General features: G+C 38.8%; 1 protein-coding gene across 2 annotated transcripts in view; it reads left to right on the forward strand.

Annotated features, from left to right (window-relative positions):
• Positions 1–8,945: 8,945 nt before the first annotated feature.
• akt3a (v-akt murine thymoma viral oncogene homolog 3a) overlaps positions 8,946–23,136 on the forward strand; it is an 87,596-nt gene continuing 73,405 nt past the window's right edge. The window contains exons 1-3 of one of the 2 annotated variants that reach the window (XM_084391539.1): positions 8,946–9,123; positions 9,216–9,332; positions 17,340–17,719. In XM_084391539.1, coding sequence (XP_084247665.1) covers positions 17,674–17,719 — 46 coding nt within the window. In that variant the 5' untranslated portion in view covers positions 8,946–9,123; positions 9,216–9,332; positions 17,340–17,673. The remainder of the gene's footprint in view (positions 9,124–9,215; positions 9,333–17,339; positions 17,720–23,136) is intronic. The other variant, XM_084391540.1, reaches the window with a different exon arrangement.

Below are 23,136 nucleotides of genomic sequence, written 5' to 3' on the forward strand. Positions count from 1 at the left end.
CTTAGGGCCCCAGGGAGGTCAGGATCAGCTCTAGGTGTCAAACCAAAGTCCCTTTACTTATATGATTTTGGGTGTAAATAACAACCATAAGAATACTTGGCCAAAATAATTAATCTATTTTGTGTTAGACTGTGTTTTTTAGGTGTTTCAAAATTTGATCTGATTTGACTTTGATTTATCCTTGGTTTTAGGCACTCATGTTGTTGTAAAGAGCAGCTGTCACAAAGGTTTAACCCTTCCATAATGTCTAAAATATGATATGAATACATTATGAAAAGTATAACCCAGTTTAAAAGTTACATTTTTATTATTTAAAGGGGGAATCATGGTAAGTGATAAATATTTCTTTAGACTGAGTTCCCTTAATCATGGCTAATCAATATGAAAACATATTCATACTGCACACGTATAATAAGTACAATGAGCACACACACACACACACACACACACACACACACACACACACACACACACCCTTTAATGAGATGCTCTGTAGATGCAGGGACATAAACAAATATGTTTGACTGAAGATCTGGAGAGACACTTGTTCATTATTAACATTTTAAATGCTTTACACTCTACAGCTTAGGCACTGGTGACTAGTTATGCATTTATCATTAAAATTGAAAAACCACTAAGTAGTCTGTGGTGCATTAAAGAGTTAAAGATCTTACAGAAACTCTGATGGTAATTTGCTAATTTTTCTCTGTGAAAAATGCATTGCATTACAGTTGGCTGAGTTATGGAACATTTGCCACAATCATAATGCTAATTTTTTTTTTGAAATATTTCGTATACTATGACAAAGCATAACAACCTGTGATTAACTTCCTGTGTGAAAATGCACTTGATAACTCACCAAGATTCAGCTGAAGAATCTTTGCAGAGAAGATTCTCAGCATCCTGGGAGGTTCCATGCGATTATCCCTGTGCCTTGAAGGTGAGCCAAAACAAACATTCTTCAAGATGTGAAGAAGAAAAGAGGGGAAGCTATGTCATCCAGTTGTTGTTATGCAAATACAGTCTGCGTTTCCAGATGTGTATTTTTCAGCCCCTTGTCCCCTGTGAAGGCGTGTTGGGCCCTCAGGGAATGTAAAAACCAATATAATCGCTAAACTTAGTTGAGTCCAGCTGTTCCCAGTTGTGCTCATCCTGAGGAAGAACTTAGCACAGTGAGTAAAACAAATTTAATATGGCAAACAGTCCATGCAAGAGAGATAGAAATAAAATCACTATTTAAAGATTTGCTATAACATATTCAAACAAATACTATTTTGAATCACTGTATTAACTTGTATTAAAATTAAAAGAGTCTTCAGTTTCATTTTGCAGAGTACATTGCCTTTAATATGGTCTATGCAGAATCATGAAGAACTTCAAGTTCCATTAACAATTGTTTAAGTACCATTAAACAATAAATATGTAACGATAAAGTCAGTAATATAACACAGAAATTTGCAAAGAGAGAATTTTGCTAAATACATTTTGAACAACAACCAGTAACCAGTGTTGGCTAAGTTACTCTAAAAAAGTAATTGGATCATCACACCCACAGACCGCTGGCTGAATGTCTGTCTGATAAATATGGCTCACAAATTTGGAATCACTTCAGGAGTTTCGAAGTCATCATCTGATTGGATGAATTCTACAGGATTTCCCGGAGAGGATGTACAATATAGCTCTCTCTCATACAGATATGACCTTGACATATGGCTTGGCTGCCAGTCTGAGAGCCTTGGCTGTGAGGCGATGAGGTTGGATGGCACACTGTGGTACCCTAGCATGCATCTGGAAAAGTAGAATGTGCAGGGGGTGTGGCATGGATGTAGTGTGTGGCACCTAGGGGTGTTTAGGGCACCGCTGGCATCATGACTATTTATCAAGCCCAGATGTCACACCCAAGTAACAGCTGCACTGGCTGGGGGCAGTGAGAGACTGCCTTCCTCATCCAGCAGACCTGCCAGAGGCCACCACATCCAACACAGTGCACAGCAGAGAGTCTTCGGAAGAGCCACTGCTTAACAAAATAAACTCAGTTAAAGCTCTGTTAGAAAAATGATATGTGCAGACATGGCTCTGTCATACACAGGAAACTGGCTCACATAAAAAACCTGCAGTAGTACTATACTCTCAGTTTGACCTATGGTTTAAATCAATATTCATGTTCACACCTGGGCTGTCTATCCTGCCAAAAAACGCAGGTCTTAAGCGTTGGTTTACTTATTGACCAACAGCAGTCAGCTTATAGCAAAAAAATAAAATAATAATAATAATACTTGTAAGAATCAAATAAAAAAAAAGTTAGGTATCAAAAAGCATGAAAAAGAGGAAATATAAATCAATCAATACAAAAAACAAGATTTTTTTTGAAAAATAGTATTTAGTTATGGGCAATTGCAGATGATCTGAAGGTGGTGTTGACAGAAGGAAAAGCCAGAGGATTATAAGCTAAATTTTATTAAAGCCAAAATTATATTTAGCATAGCAACCCATTCATTCATTCATAGCCTGCCTTGTCTTGTCTTTAAAGTGGTGTACATATATGAATAATCATTTGAAGCGTATTGTTTTATACACAGCGAAAATAGGCTAGCCTGTATTTGACCGAAATTCAAGCAAGCTGACTATCTAGATAGTGTGGTGAATGTTTGGTTGTCAATGAATGGGATGCTAAATATAATTTCGGCTTTAATAAGATTTTCTCAATAAATGGGCAAGAATAAACCTGGTCTCCTCCATGATTCCCTTTCTTTCTGACAACAAAGCACTTGAATGCAATGAGCCCCTAAAATGAGTGAATTTCTGATAGCATGTGAAGGCAGCATTAGTTCCTGTGTGCCATGGTTGCTCTTCTGTGTGCTTATTTGTTTCCATAACAACCCATTGTGTTCACCTGTGTCTTGTTTAGCTCCATGTTTGGTCTATTTAAACCCTCAGTTCAGTTCTTTGTCCGGAGTCTGTAATGTTTAATTATTGGTTGTGTTAGTTCTCCTGCGGTTTTCTTCTATGCCTACTGTTTGTATTGTTTTTGTTTTTTATTTGTCTAATAAAGACTGACTGCTGCACATAGATTTTCCACTTGCCTTTATTGGAACCAACCCATGACAACTTTGTTATTCACTATGGCACACTGGAATTTATCTTGGCCACATTTGAAATCTGCTCAGTGTGCATAAATTATACAGTTACAATAAATACAATTATATAGCCTATCACATACAATATAGCCTTCACTTCAAAATATACAATCCACTATTTAAAATGTATTTATTGCTATTTTCCCATCACTATAGGACTCTATCATAACGTTTCTCTTCTAGATGCTTTAATTTAAATGTTTGTGCATTGTAGCTAAAGAAAATACTGCATGTAAAGGAGAATTAGGAGCATTGACCTCAAGGTTAGTGGTCCTCTACTGCCTAGTTTATTTTACATAAAGATGTTGAGTTTATGCCAGAGGTTAAGTCACTTGACCTGATTGATCCTGAGATTCAAAGGGCCTTTCTTTAAAGGAGTCATAATGTAGAAATTTCACTTTTCCATGAGAATCAATGTATGTTATGATTGCATAATGATTGTACACTGGCCGGGAAGCCGATATTTAAAAGTGAAGCGTTTGTTTACCTCGGGGTTTGTAAAATAGGCCACGTGCACGCGCACGAAAAAACGAGATTTTGATTTCTTCCCCTTCTTGACGTCAAGACGGGGGAGGATATACCAAATATGGACACCGCAAACCTATGCCGCGGGAAGCCCGCCCCTCTCCCCCTCAGATTCAGTTTAGTTGACTCGAGAAAGATGGAGAAATCGAGTGCACACCTGAGATGCTCTGTGGGTGACTGCCACAAACAACATGCAAATGTGTTTTATCTACCAAAAACGGACGAAAGTATCAGGGAACAGTGGAGGAAATTCATTTTTAATGACGCTGTCCCAACAACTCTTTCAAGTGGCGTATCGTTAGGTGTGTGTGCTAAACATTTTACACCGGAATCTTTTACAAATTTGGGGCAATATCAGGCGAACTTGGCCTCGAAGCTCCGTTTGGGAAAAGGTGCCATCCCAACCATCAGGGACTTGCCAGAAATTGAAAAGGTAAGACTGTGTTTTTATTGCTCTACTGTGGTTAACAAATAGCAGCTAACAGCTAATGCGGCTATTGTATGTAACGTTACCTTCGAGGTAAACACGGGGAATGGACTCTACGAATGCTAGCCACATCTTTCCACTTTGTTTTACACTAGCAGCTACAGTAGTGACGGTACAGGAGTCCATGCTCAGTGGCTAAAACTGTTTAAATGCAAGTATGAAAACAATATATGCACCGAATATTCGGCCACCGAAAATTTTCGGCCGAAAATGGCCCAAAAGTGCATTTTCGGTTTTCGGCCGAAAGACTTTTATCACCGAAACAATACGGCCGAAATGTTGTGATGACGCAAACAGCAGATACCGCGACCTGCACGTGCTTGTCTGAAGCAACATTACATATCTGCGGTGTGGACGTATTTAAATATATCTAAGAGTGACCCACGGACAGCGATTTTCAAAACACAGACATCCCAAGTCTTCCGGAAGTTCCGGGAGTCTCCCGCGTATTGATACCGGCTCCCTAATGCCCGCAAATTAGTTTAAATCTCCCGGAATCGCGAGCGAGCATGAGCGCGCATACGTAGCGCGCGCGGCAGAGAGAGGGAGCGAGAGACCTTTGCGTGTGTGTGCAGAGCAGCCGTCATTTCTCAGAGGTTTACCTGAGCTGTTTATGGTTTTTGCAACTCACGTCCATGAGCATATAACTGCAGATATTATTTTGGGCTATGGCAGTATTGACCTAAAATATCGAAAATAGCTTTCAGTTAGTGGGGCTTCTGTAAGAATGTATATGGCAATGGTGTATTTTTTCTTTTTTCTTTGGTTGTGATTACAATTTCACTAACAATAAGTACCGTCACATTTATTGAGCTATTGCAGTATTTTGTCTATGTTTTTGTACCGCTTGGAAGTAGTAAAATACATTCCTGCAACCAATCAACGCGCCCCTCATTTGCATTATTATAATGACCGTCCACGACAGCCAAAACATCGCATCAGATCTCGCGAGACAATAATGCCTTTAGAAATAAGGGTCTGAGGGGCTCTGTGTTGATTTTTTTTTCCACTTTTCTTTTTTAGAAGTGCCTAAAATACTATAATAGAGCATTTGGGTATCCAAGGTAACACAACATTATGACTCCTTTAAAAAAAATTCCTAAGAAATAATTGTTCTTCCCCACAGACTCTCAAAGATGCCCCGGGATAAGGGCTAAGACTGACCATTGATCGTTCTTTCACAGGATTAACATCTGAGAACATAATAAATGTTTTACCACATACATATAAACACATGTGTCCCATATGGCTCCACCTGATCATGGGACGGTAATATGGGGATTTCATATGCAGTCCTCTTTTCTCACATGCACAGATACATATTCGCATTCACCCCTTTCCAGACGGGCAGCACAGACGTACATCCCCTCCCCCGTCCTAAGGTATAAGACCTCCGACAGCACTTTTACCTCACCTAATCGCTCCCCCTTCCCAGGCCCACTCAGTCCCCACCTCACACTGACCATTCCCAATGGACGAGAGGGCACTTTGCCAGCTGAACCCTGAGAAGGTTTTAGGACGACAGAGAAGCTCAGGAGATTTGTCCATAGCCACTTTCATGTGTGTCCACGTCAGTGGTCGCTGGAGCCCCTCGTATGTGGGCCTGGATGGAGTGAGAGGCAGCTGTAGGCAGAGACGACACATGAGATCAGGCAGAGCAGCTGTAGCCACAGTCAAAGGTGTGCAGGACAGCTTTATCTGTTTCAGATGGGGAAACATACGGCCAGAAATGTCCATTCTGGTTCACCTAACAGCATTCAAGTGGCTAATGTGGTCCCAGATTGATGGATGACAAGAAAAGCAGGATACACCTACATTAAAGTGTTGACCTACAAACGGTTCTCTATCTATCTATCTATCTATCTATCTATCTATCTATCTATCTATCTATCTATCTATCTATCTATCTATCTATCAGAATGTGAAATAATAATACTTCAAGAATTAAATATGACAAAAGAGTAAAGGAATGTTTATGAGCATTTTCAGGCATGCTGACACCGTGACACGAAATGCTTATTATCATTAAATATCAGCTTTTCTCTGTAACTTCACAAGTTTCTCACCTAGTTTCTTGGTGTAACAGACTTTTTCAAGCAAACCCATGTGTATGCAGTGTCCCAAGTGTAGTGTGGAAACTATGGTCTCCCTCTGCATGGACAGCTGATGGAGGGACGGGGAGGGGGTGACTGCCAGGCATGCTTTCCTGTGGGTTTAAACAGGCCTTTCCCCACCTGTGTCATAGGACAGGACTGTGGCCTTACCTCTGCTGTACCTCGGTCCGCCATCTGGAACAGTCATCGTGGGCAGGGGGCTGAACTGAGGCCACAGCCTAGGGCCGACGACTCACAAAACAGCTTTAGCACTTTGTCCAGTGGGATCAAGAAATAGTCCATTTCAGCGATGCCCAGGTGATACCTGGCCAAACACTGAGGACCACAGCAGCTGTGGTTAACATGTTATGCTTTGAAAAGTGCAGAGTTCTGATGTGAGAATTACCCTGGGTCCTTATGTATTTAATGAAGAGAAAAGGAAATGAGACGGAAAACCTAAATGTAAGATTTTTGTTTTGCAGTTTTTTTTTATTCGCTTTGGCACTATTTTCACAAGTAAGGTGTACATTTTCAAATCTCTTAGTGCTAATATCACAACAAATAATCAAAAGCGCACTTTTTTCAAACATTTGAGCATATTTTCAATTGTGTTAGTACATTAGCCAACATAAAACAGTATCGTTTTCACAACACAAAATAAGTGTTCATAATGTATCATTCACAGTAGGCCTAACTGCCTTTCATAAAGCTCTCACTATATCAAACTTTTGACTTCTTGTTCAGTTTAATACATTTGTCTATTATTTAATCCAACTGATCTGAATAGTTAATCAATTAATCATTTAGTACACCTATATATTTCTATAGATATTGATTATATAGATAGTTTATATAGAACTTGTTTGCAATTTACGATATGTATAACCAAATTTAATAAAAAAAAATTACATAACCACCACTATGTTCAAAGTGTGTGCACACACATGTGTGTTTGTGTGTGTGTGTGTGTGTGTGTGTGTGTGAGAGAGAGAGAGACAGAGAAAGTTGCAATTTGTGAACATATGCAGATAGAGTACAAAGGAGAGGAAACAGTCAATGACTTTATAACATAAGATTGATCAGAGATGCATCAAAAGGGAGACAGATGGCATCAAACACAGCATTTTACATTACATGCCATGTGATACTGTAAACAGATTGGTTAGAGACTGCCACATTACGGTAATTCACCCTTCAACTGTAAAGATCAGCTACAGAATATTCACAGTGAGAACATTTACTGTATTGCCAGCAAACTCTGTTCTAGCAAAACCTCATAGCATAACACACAAGATATATAGGCCTACTATTACAAACAAGTGTGATCAGTTTGGATTTTTGTACTAAGAGTTTTGAAAATGTACACCTTACTTGTGAAAATAGTACCAAAGCGATCATGCATATGCTATTTGACAGATATTTACATGATTTCCTCTCACTTTATCCTTGAGGGCAGTACTAAATAATAATAATACAAATACAATAAATTAAATATACTACTGTCTATTGATATTGATATCCCCAGGATTACTAAGTACCTTTAAAATCTTGTATTGTCATTTATTTTTATGAATTGTCACTTTATTTTCTCTAAGCTATCTTTTACAAACATATAAGGAGAATAAGTAAATAAATAAATTAGATTAGAAACTTATTTTAAGTTTTATTTTATTTTAACAACAAATTATTTCAATCTTCACAGTTTATGTGTTGCAGTTCCAACTCTGACCACAAGGGCGTAGTGGGAAGTGTTTTTTGGAAAAGGGTCCAGACACATGCAACTCAACTGTATGCATCAGATTTTAGCTCTACTTGTTTCAGCACAATAATAAAAGGCAGTTTATAGTTCTTGAATAGTTCTTGAAATAACTATTATAATTTTCCTTGGTATCAGATTTATGGCTCACCATGTTCACAAAAAATAGCATAAAATACAAAAACATAAGTATTACCAGGTGTGTCAGTACAATTCATAATCAACAGTATCTTTTTTTTATGCATTAAAATCTTAGCATTAGAACTTAGATATCATTTTAATGTAGACTGATTTCCTAATCATTCATTACGTTTCCTTGCACATGGACCTCTGATTAAGATCCATATTCAGATCAGTGTTATTTTAGTATTATTTATAGCCTATTTATAGCCTATAGCTATTATATTATTTGTCATGTAACATGTTGGATTTTCAGGTTTTATTTTAAATTTCAGTTTAGGTTTTAGCAATTTTATTACTAAACTTTTGTAATTAGTTTTATCTAATATTTCTATTTAGCTTTACATCTATATTTATATCTAGGCCTATTTTACTTTTAGCAAACTTATTTTATTTCAGTTAGCTGCCAAGGCAACATTTATAATTTTATTTTTCATTTGACTCAGCTTTATTTCAATAAACGAAACGATTTTTATTAGTTGTAGTTTCCTTAACAATAACAACGCTAATATATCTGCACAAGTTCAGTATAGAGCTCGTTAATTAGCCTAAATAGGCTATTTAGCATATTTGAGCATATCTAGAAATGTATATTCAGAAATGCCCTTTATTTTATTATCTGATTGCTTGCATTAATTCCCACGACTTTTCCCCAGATAAATTCCTGTTATTTCTTGGTTTCCCCTGACTGTGGGAATCCTGTTAATTCCAAAAGAATTCCCCTCCACGCAGAGCGCTACAGAAGAGGCGCATCTCCTGTAAACACAGCGGCTCTCGCGAGATTTCCTCGCGCCGCGCATCACACGCAGGAGCGTCTATGGAGCAGTGAGAGCGGGCGGGAGACGGACCAACCGAACCTGGCGCGGACTGTAGCAGGAGACACGGGGTGAGAGAGGGTAACCTGCCTGTGTCGTCGTTGTGGTGTGTCTGAGCGCGGTTCCCGGGGTAAGGAACTACCGCAGTCTGTCCATCATACAACCCCTCCTTTCGAGACAACACTCTAGTAGTGACCACTTGAGTCTGTGCTCTCTCTGTAGGCGTGCTTCTCCGATTATCCCATCCATCCATGCTCCATTCGAGCCTTTAAGGAGGACGCGCACGTACTCAGGGAGGGGAGGGAAGCCCACTGGTCTCCCTACAGACTCCAGCGCCAGGTAAAAAAACCCGCTATGACTGTAATACGAATGTTAAATGCCACATTTGACGGAGCGCGTGGCTGCCTGTGACGCAGCGTCGGTTCATTACAGCCTGGGAACATTCAGTTCATATAAACAGTTGATGCTGCGGTGTGGAGGCTGTGAAGCAGGGGAATGAGCTCTGCTTATGGCCTAGCGTGTTTTACGCATAATTCCCACTTTTATCTACCGAGACATTCCCCCATTCCATTGGCAAATTAATTTTAGTAACTGAAAAAGACTCGGCATAACAGAATCTCTGTATAAGTCACGATTAACGAGCACTGTTATTCTTTTTAGCCAGCTTATTCATTGCTTTTGAGGCAACAGATTCGCAACTGACAGATCAAGACTCTGACAATTGGCCAGAAGGTTGTAGCTGAGGTCGTGGGTATTACACGAACTTCCACTAAGTGGAAATCCAATTTCCCTCATTGGCTTTAATGTTGATGTTTGTAGGCTAGATGTCACGCCCTCTTGTTTACATTACATTGGCACCTCCCTCAGACTCGAGCATATCTGTGAAGGACCATCTGAATGTGGGATTGTGCTGCTGCTGCTTAACATTACTGATTATTCCAAACACATTTACTCATTAAGATAACCTGTCTTTTATTGTTGGTTTTGTGCCCGACCTGTCTGTCTCGGTTAGATTTGTGGTTTCAGTCTTTTGTCACATCTATAGTGTCATTTGGCCTTATTTATCCTATTTAGGATGCACCATCTATGTCATTTAGTTCTGGAAACGTTCAGGAACAGATGAAATCTCTGTTGGTGCAAGTTGAGGTGAAATGACTGGTTTACAAACAACACTTCCGGATTCTTCAGATACCCTGAGAAGAGCTGTTTTAGTGCTTCACTCAGATTGAGTTTAAAAAGAACAAGAGTGCTGTGTGTGGTGTCGCATATTGCACATCTGCTGGCTGTTTTTATCTTTCACTTTTACATAAAACATTTTTCAGGTTTTAAAAGAGTTGTGTTACACATTTAAGGGTGTGTATTCAACAACCTGTTACATATCCGACAGATTCAAATGCTGAATAAAGTGTAAACTGATCATATTTCTTTACTTTAACCACAAGTATCACTTTATAATTTGCTTTATAATTAAATTCCGAACAGGTATTTAGAAAGTTTGCTTGTCTGAAGAACCCAAAAGCATTGCTTGTTGGGCGGCATAACATTTCCATTTATACGTGCGTTGACTGAATCTCTGAATGTCCTGTGAGCCTTATTAAAGGAAGAATTATTTTTAAAGAAAGTCTTTAAGTGGATTATATAAAACAAGAGCAAAAGACATTATTAAATTGACCTCACATTAAGTGCTCTCCAGCTCTATATGGAGAACGAGTAAAAGCACTCCTGAATAATGGCTGCAGCAGATTAGCAAAGGTCCTCAGAGTCCTCAGACATCCACATCCGCCAGTATTCATTCACAAATTTCTCGTTTCCTCTTCTTAGGTTTTATATAGACCACAGCGTCTTCTCAGTTTCTGTTACAGTGTTTGCGGCTGCAGCATTGGTGTGTGACTGCAGAGAAATCTTTCATTATTCATGTCTCTCTCGTGAACATACAATGCTTTAATTTTACATACAAAGAAAACCTCATGGAGATGCTGAAGCTCTCAGTTACTTAAAACAAAGGTGGTTTGTCTTGTGAATCCTTAACAGCAGTGATATACAGTACTGTCCACATCAGATAATGTTCCTGTGAACGGGGTGGCGGCATGCTGCTAGTTTTAAATGCATGTTCAGATTAGGATATTTGTCGTGCTTAATAATTCTTGTGGTGCATCACAATCTTTGCACGTTAAATGCTGATGGTGCAAACCAAAGCCATATTACGAATTTGCTCTTTACTTGCAGCCAAAAGAAGATTCATGAAAAATAATATTAGAAGGGCGTGTAAACAACTTATTTTGAACGACACTTTTGTTGGGGACTTGTGATGGGAGCTCACGGATTTCCTTTGCTTCAGGGTAACATTAGCACCGATTACTGAAATTGAAAGTGTTGCTCGGAAAGGGCTGGATTTCACCTTCAGCGGTTCTTCTCTGATTACTTGAAGAGAAAATATCCATCAGTTGCAAACTCTTTCAGGGGACGTTAGAAACTTTGGAGGGTGTCAGTTTGTGTTCCAAGTAGATATCTATCTTTTCACCAGAATAATTTAAAGACGCGGTGCCTGGCGTTTTTCTTGCACATTTTCATAACATCATGAAATGTAGTTTGTCATCTGTACGTTTTTTAAAATGTTTTTTTTAAAAAAAGTTCTGCTCACCAAGGCTAATTTTTTTTAATCAAAAATACAGTAAAACAGTAATATTGTGAAATATAAAAACAATTTCAAATAGCTTTTCTGTTTCATTATAATTTCTTCTTTTGATGACAAAAAAATAAAATGTTTTTTTTTAGCAGCCATTACTCCAGTCTTCAGTGTCACATGATCCTTCATAAATCATTCTAATATGCTGATTAGATGCTCAAGAAACATTTCTTATTATTATCAATGTTGCAAACAGTTGTGCGGCTTAATATTTTTGTGAAAAATGACCATTTTTTTTCACGATTTGTTGGTTAAAAGTAAAACTTCAAGGGAGCAGCATTTATTTGAAATAAAATTATTTGTAACATTTGCAATATCTTTACTGTCACTTTTGATCAATTTAATGTGTCCTTGCTGAATGAATGTATTAAATTCTTAAAAAATATGTATGTGTGTATAATATATATATATATATATATATATATATATATATATATATATATATATATATATATATATATATATAAAATTTCACCACAGGAGGCCATCTGTTACCATAAGCGGTCACATTGTTCTTTTTCTAACAATTTAGGACGATTCTACCATGAAAATGTGGGATTATTTTCATTTCATTTTCCATTTGGTTCATTAAACTAATGGTTATTGTGACAATGCACTTGGGAATAGTTCGATGTAAATAAATGTAGATTCTGCATTGAAGGCTTGTGGCGGATGTTTAGATGTTTCTCCGTGGCACGCTGAGAATGATTGATGCTGCGTGTCTGTGTTTGTCTGGGCTCACCAGGAGAGCCCCTCCTTCCCAGGCCTGCTCAGGAATTTTTATGTAACAAAGTTCGGGAGGAGCACGTTCAGGTAATCAACCAATCAGCACAAGAGGAAGCCGGTATAAATATAGCCTTCCCTCACCCCTGTCCCATGACAGTTTTGCAGCATCCCTCCACCACCCCATCACCTCACTCTTGGCTGGTTTTCTCTCCCAGTCAAAAGGGGGGAGTACTCTGGGTTCGGGCCAAATTCCGAGCTCGGAGCCCTCTCCCGGACAGCACGCCAAATACGCATAAATTACTACATCTGATTTCATGTACGTGTGAACTCGCGAAATGATTATCTCAAGGGTGCTCCCCTCATTTGTATGGAAAAATTGTATTTGGTGTGGCAGCTTCGGGACATCCCCAGATATTGCTGCGGCGATAGGCTTACAGATGCTTGGCTGCGACAGTGACGCAGTGGAATTGTGTGTCCTGCCACTCAAAGGGAGCCAAAGGAAAAGAGAGTTTGTGCTGCTGCCAGAATACACAATGTTGAGGATTGGTTTGTAAAGTAGAATATCCCAACAGACCCACTGAAAATGAAAATGGTCCTCACGTTTAGTGGCTTTTTCTGTATCTGGACATTTTATAGCCTCTGAGGCAACTTGGTGCAGACTTGTCGATTAAAGGTATTGCGGAGGATTTTCTTTTTCCGGGTGGATCATCAAGACTATTGGTCCTCCTAGTTGTCAATCATTCTGGTGATATGTTTACGTAAGGCCGTCGTACGTGCTCGTCCCTAGGTAGTTTTCGCTTTCTGCGCATGCGCACTTTTGGGTGTATATGTGTGGTGAGCTACGGTTTCAGCCATTCATTGATGCTCGCCCGTTGTCTGAGGGTCGCAAGAGAAAAAGTGTCTACGAATTGTATGACAAGAAGAGAAAGGCCTCTGAAGAAAGAAACAAGACCAGAGTGTTTTTGGGAGAATATTTCACATGCTGGCGTGCGCTAAAAGCACAGGTTGGGCTTCCCACTGATGCCTCAGTCGCGAAGTTTCTACTCGACAGGTAAAGGAAAGTAGGCTTGTATGAGCCATGCCGACAGCAACTTGTAAACAGAGCGTGCACGAGGAGAACTAGGCTCGTGCATGCTCTCTCATGCACACGTTTAACAGGCGTTCCCTCTCGGGAGCAGGTAGAGTGTTGCGCATGTGCATTTTTTCAAAAAGTGGAGAGGGCGGTTCTTTTCTAAAATTCGGGAAAATCCTCCGCTATACCTTTAAGTTTGTGGATGGTTCTGTATTTCCCAGATGTATTTTATTTTTCAGGTTAAAGTGTTAGTTCACCCTAAAATGAAAATACTGTCATTAATTACTCGCCCTCATGTCGTTCCAAACCCGTAAGACGTTAGTTTTTTTTCATCTTCGGAACACACATGTAGATATTTTTAATAAAACCTGAGCCAGTTCTTTACTCTCCATTGACAGCTACACAACTACCACTTTGACGCTTCAAAGTTCATAAAGAATTTGTAAAACTAATCCATATGAATTGAGTGGTTTGTCCAGATTTTCTAAAGAGACATGATCGCATATAATGAACAGATTGAATTAACCTCATCGGCTCTCGCATATCAAGCGAACATGCTTGAGCTTCCATTTATCATAACTTATGTGTGCACACTGCGTTGATGAATGTTTATATGTGAATAAAAGCCTAAATCAAATTGTTCAGCGTATTAAGCGGTTGTGTCTCTTCAGAAAATTTGGAGTAAACCATTCATATTTATTAGTTTTATGATCTTTAAGAACTTTTTTTAAGCATCAAAAGTGGTTGCGTAGCTGTCAATGGAGGGAAAGAAATAGTTCATATTTTATTACAAATATCTTAATTTGTGTTTTGAAGATGATTGAAAGTATTACGGGTTTTGGAATGACATGAGGGTGAGTAAATGAGGACATACTAACCCCTTTAAATGGGCATCACTGCATCAGACCTTTTATATATCTCTTAAAATCTTATATGTTTGATATGGTTTGCCAGAAATATTTATCACTCCAATGGAGGCTGAATAACATACATTTCCTCTGGCCCAGTCAAACAGATAACGTTACTGTCTACTCCATATTAACAGCAGAACTGGTTCTTGAAGTCTCATTTACATCAGTGCTTCATGGGAAGGGGTTGGAAGGGATTGCTGATAGGTATGAGTGAGGATGCTCGACTAGTGAGTTTAATCATTTTTAGTGGTCGTTTTTAAATGGAGAAGCAATTGTCAATTGTTTTTTGTACTTTAACAACAACACACATCTCATTGAGTCTCTTAATTAGTTTGATTTACAGCACCACCACTACAGTCATCAAGGATGTGCTTGCTTGTGGACATATTCATCGCCTTCAAAAGTATATTCTCAGACATTCGCTGTCTCACTTCAGGTTGCCTGCTGCTAGTAGTGTTTCTGTTGTTATGCATAACTCACAGGTTTATTGGTAAGGTATTGAGGTAAGATTAAAGCACAGTATTTTCTGAAGTCAGTGACTGGTTCTTTATGGTGTGGTACTCACTCTTGAGTGTCTTGTAGGAAAACTAATCAGACAGATGACTGCAAAATAGTTGCAGTGGAAAAGGACTCAGACCTCAGAACGCCATGAACTAAATATTGTGACTGTTGTTAAAGTTGTAGTTGTAATGACACTGACTCAGGGCTTCTACAGTAGTATATCATTGCTTAATCTTCTCAGAGCTCAAGGTAGGTTTGATGGAAAGGTTTAAACATTAACGTTAAAAAATCTATTTCTCTAAAGAGAAAATGAATGGGATTTTTACTTACGAACTTGTGGCAAGTGGTGTCTTCCAGGGTTGTGTGACTCACGTACAGGGTTTCACTGATATCTCTTTGGACCTTGAATCACGTACTCTCCTTACAATGCTAACAGCAGATTAAGGTTGCAGCTAAATGCACACAACCAGAATTATCAGTTGGTGCTGTGAATACTCTGGCCTCAATAGGCCAAATATTCCTAAATATTCTATAATTGTAATATAAAAATACTAAATATTCCTTGCCTGGCCCACATTTCTTTTGCTGTGAAGTAATTATATTATAATAAGTTAGCCCTGCAGGTGTTGTCTTTTGTTGGCCCTGTGACTGCCGTGGTCTCCATATGGGCTACAGTGTATCCAGTAACTGTGATGACCTCTGTCATTATATCCAAAAGTCTGGGACAAAACATGATTTGTTAATAATATCCAAAGGGAAAATAAGAGCCTTTCTGTCATTTGTCTTTCTGTTATAGGCCTAGAGGACACAACACTGCATCACAGTTGTGCATTCAGATTTCTTTTTATCACGCTTCACACTCAGTGGTGATAAACATGTTCAGTGATTTCTTACTTTCTGTTTTCTTAGTTAGAGGATGATTATCATCATGTGTTTCCCCAGTTTCTGAGTTCAGTTAAAGGTTCATGGTTTTCTTCTTTTCCTCTTTGACTCAGTCTGAGCTCATCTGTTTAGCTGTTGGAGGTTTACTCTGTTTGTTCTCTTAAAAGGCTGACTTCCCTTTTCTCTACTCGCACACATTTGAATGCTTGGATTTGACACGTATGATTGCTTCTGCAAAAACAAAACATTTTGATTAACTAATGTACGTTAGCATTTTAAAGGTAAGGAAATATAGACAAATATCTCCTCAGAAATCCCATATTTCATGCAGTAGATTTATTTTATTGGCTTACTTCTCTGTCAGAGGGACATATTTTGCTTGGTTGTATTTTTGTAAAACGCGCATGTGCATGAAACTATTTAATGTGTTTGAGACCAGGTTAGGACATTTAGGACTAATTTGTGGTATTCACATTATAATTGTAGTTATTTGTTCCTTCTGTTTTAAACAGAAAATTCATCTATGGATCATGTGTCCTTATCTTGGATGATAGTAAGTGTTGGTATTCTGCCACATTTATCAGTCTCGTATTTTGAAGTCTTTTTCCTCATTCTAAAAATCATTAAGCTATCACCATTTTTTTTTCAATCTAATATCAGATCTGATAAAAATTTCAGTTGTAACTCATTAGCAACTTCTTAACTCTTTCTCTGCCAGCATTTTTTTTTAAAGGCATTTTTGTTGTTGACATTTTCACAAAATTGCATGGCCCCCAAAATATTTTGTTGTATATCTGAACATAAAAAAAATAAAAATACATCAAAATTATTTACATATTCTTTTAAACAATTTGATTTATTCTAGCATCATACATTCTTTTTTTTTAATCAACACCTGAATGTGGGTTAGTAAGTTTCATAACAAAAGCAACATTTTGAACAAAAAGTTGAAAATCAATTCTGCTTCTTTTTCTGTACTCTTTCAGAGTTGCATAATAGTACCCTCTACCATATAATGATGAAATCACGAAAAGCCAGAAAATTCCGTCAATGGTGGAGAAAGTTTTGTCATTGTTTGCTTATCCCATATTGTTTCAACCTTGCATTGTTTTCATGAAAGAGATGTTAGGCGAAAACAAAAACAATGAAAATAATACCTAATTTATTTATTTTTTAGCGGTGGGGCCAGTTAAAGAAGTCCTCAGTGTTGAGCCCTGTATTTGATAAATGAAACCGTACACTTTCATGGTGCTTAATTCACACCTTAGATGCCACTGCATTTACCACGGGACTTCCTGTTTGCTTATTTATTCTCACGGTCATCCTCATCAGACTTTGTTGCAAGTGACTGTGTTGCTGGTAAGTGTTAAACAGTTGTGCATGTCGAGAGTGAGAATGAGAGAGAAAAACAGACAGACAGACAGACAGGGAAATCAGAAAGGCGACCGGGGGCTTGTACGTCTGCTTTTACAATGACTGTCTGTCAGATTGTGTAAGAACTAAGAGGGGAGTTAGGAGGAAGAGAAGAGTGAAAAATCCACATGCTTCTTTTTTTATGTTTCTTCCAGGCTGAGTCACTATTGAGGAGTGGGAAGATCTAGAGAGACAGAGGGAGACGGCATCACGGAGAGCACAAGAGAGAAAAGCAACTGAAGGAGGGGAAAACCGCTACACAACGCCTTTGAGAGCGAAGCGAGAGAGAGAGGCAGCCAACGAGAACGACGTAAAGAGAGAGACAGAGCGCAGCAGTGAGGGAGGGAGAGAGACGCTGAGGCTGGGAGAGCTGACCCCCCTCCCTTCTCCTCTCCTCTCCTGTCCTCTCCTCTCCTCCTTCCCCCCCCCCTCCTCACTCCTTCAGGAGCTGGTGTGTTGGAGCGGCGAGTACAGTGTGACTGAGGCAACATGAGCGATGTCACCATCGTTAAGGAAGGCTGGGTCCAGAAGAGAGGTAAGGAGCTTGTCTCTGCCTGCGTCTTGGTCAACTAGCCGGGTCGAGAAAGACCTTACGTACGCGTGTGCCTCCGTGGACGGCTCCCTCCGTCATGGGCGGGCCACGGCGTGGCTTTAGTCTGTGTCTGTGGGAGCCGGCGTGTGGGTGTGCCTCTTTGCGCGTGTGTTCGTGAGCTGTGTTTAGTGCTAGTGTGGCGCTTCAGAGAACGTGCATGCGTGTTTGAGTGTGTCTGCCGGAGGAGCAACTGCATTCAGACTGGTATCCATCATTTCTCACTGCACTGCTCTGACGTGTCGGGCTGCTACGTTTGACGGGTTTTCTACAAATGCTTGCACTCATTCTGATGCATAATGCTCTGTTTTGATTAGATTATGGTTTTGATGATTTTATTTCATCATTATGTCTGGAAAACAACTTATCTTTTAGCCTTTTTAGGTTAGTATGGACTGCAAGGGCTGTTGTGTACAATTAAACGCACTCAAAGTTATTATAAGTCAAAGTTATTTGACATCCATATGGGAAGCTGCTCTAGTTGTCCTTATGGGACGTAGTGACTAGGGTACTTCATCCAGGTTGTCTTGCGTTTCCTTTCTGTATCATTGTCGCTTGTTGAGGCATACAAGTGCCTCTTTGCTTGTACCTTCCCTATATGTGTATCCATAAGTGTGCATCCATAGTAAAGGGGCGTTCATGCTGACAGAAATGTGCAGCGACCAAAAGTCACTCGTTTTCAATGAAAGTTGGTGATTTGGCGACACAAGTGATTGTGACTTTTGGCGATATGATTAATCAGCAAAATGTAACTTTATGCAAATGAGCAGTGATTAGCAATGGGAGTGTAGTTCGTTTACATGCACTTTAAAAGTTTTATTTCAGTCAGACTAAAGTGATAATTTTTCATCACACAATGTCATCTAAATGCTTTACAACTATAAAGTCTAAGCATTCAAGTGGAAAGAAGTTGCATATGCGCAGGTGAGATTGTCTGATTTTTTCCCCCAATACTGTGGAAAAGCAAATGTGCACAATATGATAATGATAACAATATGATGTCCATACGTATGTGATATATCGTCATACCGGTATACTTTTACAACCCTACTTCAAATATTTTGATAATTTATTACTTCATGATAGCAAGCTATATATTAGACAAACAGGTGAATACTGTAGCTTGACTACGCAAAATCCCTCTTGATTATAACTGCACAAATAAATGCAAAGTTCATGGGATCCAACACCTGATACAGCAGTCAAGTAGGAGAGCCTACTAGTACAACAATTTAACCAATGTCATTGTTAAATGCCCTTAACTCTAGATGTTTATATGCTAATGCTACAGTGGACCTGAATTCCATAAGTAAGCCATCAGATTGAAAGACTGTTCTCACAAAACTGTATTTTCTGCAAGCTTTTTTCAAGGTAAATTTAGGTGTCTTTCCAAAAAAGGACACTTGGAGACAAAAGAACACCAAATAACCCAATGTTATTAATAGTCCATATAATTGCTATATGCACCCATGAAAAAACCAACTAACAATAAATAAAAAAACATTACCGAACAAACTTTTCAGATTTCACAGTGTATACTAGTAGTATGTGTACAATGCAACAATGCAAGAGCTTGTTTACATTTTAGACAAGTCAAGTTGCAACAGGACCACATGGAGATTGGTCTTGACCTGACTGCATATACCTCTTACAGTGCACGGATCCATTCAGAATGACTAAACACAGCAACCATACACATGACAAATCAAAACATTATCCTGAATGTGTGTGGAAACAATGTGAATGCACTGAAATGTGTACATAAATACAGTGTACGATCAGTGCGTTGAGAGCGCACATACATGGTCTGTTTGCACATCAATTATAACGAACTCACACATGCTCACTCTATGACTCCTGTACGTCACATCATCTTTACCGTATTGCAATATTCATCCATCAAAACTTCACTAGCGAGTCGCTGGTTTGCTTAATAAGCCGAGAAACGTATCTTGCCTATCATCTGGGCATACAGCGCTGAGATGTTGTGACGTTCCGTTGAGTCTGTATTTCACACAGCGTGATGCGTGAGGGCTCGCGCTCTTCAGAAGCAATCACAGAATATGACAGCTCGTGTTTTAAAAGATAAACACACAGTGGAATGAATAATTCACTGAAAACGCAACATGAGTCTCTATTCTCTCTGCCATCTCTGATGTGATCAGGCTGGTTGGTTTTCTTTACATTAGCGCTGTTTTGGACTGATTGTTTGAATGAATTCGCTTACTGGATCATTGGACTGAAACTTTCCTGGAGTGTAGCGGCTTTGTAGAAGCTCTCGACTTCTAAATCTGATCTAACTCAGTAATTTATTTTAAGTTAAAGTTGAGTTAAAATAACTTATATTTATAAAACTTGCCCCCAAACCAACAGCAAAACATTGATCTGTTTTGTTGAGGATATTATTGAGGACATTTGTAAGATAAAACGTATTTAAAGTGCTCAATAATTTTGTATTAATGTTGCACTGGTTGATATCATGTAAAAGTATTGCCACTATATCCTGTTTACAGTCAACCACGGATCATTTCTTTTGTGAACTAAAAGTGTGTAATGACCTGGAGGTTTCTGAGATGTAACTGAGAAAGAAATGTCTTAAGTACCCATAAGGCTCCATGTAAGTGTTAATCTCATTTTAAATATCTATTTTAAAAATACTACAAATAATATAAAAAATTACTATTAATTTCTATGAGTGTTTTAAAAAAATGTCATTGTTCATTTAGTATTATTTATATACTGTTATAATATTTATTAATATTTTGAATTAGCTTTTATTTTTATATTTTCATTTTACTTTTAGTTTTAGTCATATTGTAATGTGCTGTCATTTTTATTAGTTTTTATTTTATAATATTTACTTTTAATTTATATGTGATTTTAGTACATCAACTTATTTTATTTCAGGTAGTTGTCAAGGCAACATTTTCTAATTTTCATTTAAAGGGGTCAATGACAAGAAAAACATTTCCTTCATCTTTAAACATGTAAGAGGACTTTGTACCATTGAAACATCCTGCAAGTTTCATAGCTTAAAACATCATTTTAATTATAAACAAAGCTTTTATTTAAGCTTAAAAAAATGTCTCGTTTTCATATTATGGGATCTGCGATGTCACACGGGCAAATATATTTGACGAATAATTATACATCATTGCATCACTTAACGTCTGACATTTGCACAGTGTGTGACACGTCGTATCACTTCAAAAGCAAATAGAACCTATTATATTCACTGACGCTGTCTACACTGGATACAGTATACAGATGCGCGTTCAGTTTCTGACATACTCCACGTGAAACAAGCGGATTATATCGGAGCATTTTGTTTTATAAACAAGGCACAGTATAATGTAGAGTTTGCAAAGACATTTTAGTTGAAAGATGAACCAGCCAGATGCATCACAAACATGTAAGTAAATGATTTCATAATGCTTTTTCTGTAAATGATGGGTTTATATGGATAATGGTTTCGAAACACTAATTCACACGCAATAGCGATTGTTGATACTGTTAGCCAATCATAACAGTGGCTGTTCACTGACAAGCCTAAAAGGAGCTGCCCTTTAAAAATGGATCATTTTAGACAGGGTCAGGAAAATGAAGGTGGAAATATATGTGTGTGTTTGTTTTTTGTGTGCAAAAAAACTTTATTAACATTAGAAGTGAACCTCAAGGAATATAGTAAAATAATAAAAAATGTCATGTCATGGCCCCTTTAAGATTTTTAAGCTTACATTTTTCATTCAATATTTTATCTTTTTTATAATTAATGTAAGGATTTTTAATAGTTTTTTTTGTTTTAGGTAGCATTAACAACACTGAGTAATTCAAAAGGCCATTATCTAGCATTTATTTGGAAATTCATTCCCAACAGTTTCTTTTTTTCCACTTTAAAGGTCAATGGTCAAAAATGAACCAGTCAAAAACTGTGGGAACCCTTTTAATTGATTGTGAGTGTTTGTGTAGTCATGTGCTGTAGCCACGTTGAGTCAGATTTGAAATTCCCTCCAGTGTGTGCAGCCTGGGCTGGGCTTGAGGATGGAGAGGTTAGTGTTTATTAGCGATTGTGTGTGTGAAGTGCATGGGAGAGTTCGGTGTAGCCCTGGGCTGGGAAACTGGCTTCATTCTGTTTGTCTTGGCCGGCGACCAGGATGACCCCAATCACCCTCCTCTTTTCCTCTCCTTTTTCCACTTTGTCTCTGCCACTCTCTGTTTCCATAATAGCTTTTACTGTCTTTCCCCCTCTCTGTCTGTGTCCTGTTGTACTTTTACTTTTCCATTTTGCTGCTGTCTCTCTCGGTCTCATCATCTCTCTCTCTCTCTCTCTCTCTCTCTCTCTCTCTCTCTCTCTCTCTCTCTCTCTCTCTCTCTCTCTCTCTCTCTCTCTCTCTCTCTCTCTCTCTCTCTCTCTCTCTCTCTCTCTCTCTCTCTCTCTCGAGCACCTGTGTCGCAGTACAAGTTTTGCCCCCCCCCACCCCACCCCACCCGTCTTTTGAGCTGTGACTTTTTAGAAAAAAAGGGCTATGTGTGAGGCGAGGGTAACCAAAAGGGTGACATCATATCCTGTTTACTCCACTAATGAATGGATCACAAAGAAAAGGGCCAGCTTCTGACATCGCCCCCCTCTCAAAGCACATTGTCTAAACATTCCCCTCATCACTGACCGCAGCCTGTTTAATGCGCCTGCCAAAGTTTGATTGTTCTGAGGTTACTTCAGCAAAATCAAGCAAAACGCAACATGCTGGAATGTCATGGAACTAAATAGCATGAAGTTTTATTTCCGTGTATTTAATTTGATGCAGTTATGTTTTCCAGATCGCTGGTCTGCGGTAAATTAGCACTGATTGCAAGCAGACCTGTTGATAAAAATGCTTTGGATGTCTGCGCAGTGTGTGTGTGTTTGTGGTGGAGGTTAGCTGTCAGGCTCCATAGCCGAAGAGCAGCGCAGAGGAGTCACATGGTGCGCTGCTCTGTCCCGCAGGACCGCTGGAACACTCTGTTCTGAGGAAAGGATACAGGCACATGAATGAAGCTCGTTTGCTCTCTCCGGCATGCTCACATGACCAGCGATGCACTCGTTCATTCACTCTCTCATACAAGCATATGGATTATTTACACACACGAAACTCTGACCTTGCTGACTGTTATATCCTTCACTTCCTGCTCCTTTTCTCATACCCAGCAATCTCCTGCTCTCATATGACCACTGCGGCCATTCCTCATTATCTCCTTCCTGTCCCATCTCTCTCTCTCAGTATGTAAAGTGCATCTCAGTGCACCCCAGATCATCTCAGACTGCAGTGGAAGTACAGGAGCATCTTCATTCAGGTCAACATGAACAAACAGAGAACCATTACATA

Source organism: Rutilus rutilus (genome assembly GCF_951802725.1).
Source record: "Rutilus rutilus genome assembly, chromosome: 20".
Classification (NCBI taxonomy): domain Eukaryota; kingdom Metazoa; phylum Chordata; class Actinopteri; order Cypriniformes; family Leuciscidae; genus Rutilus; species Rutilus rutilus.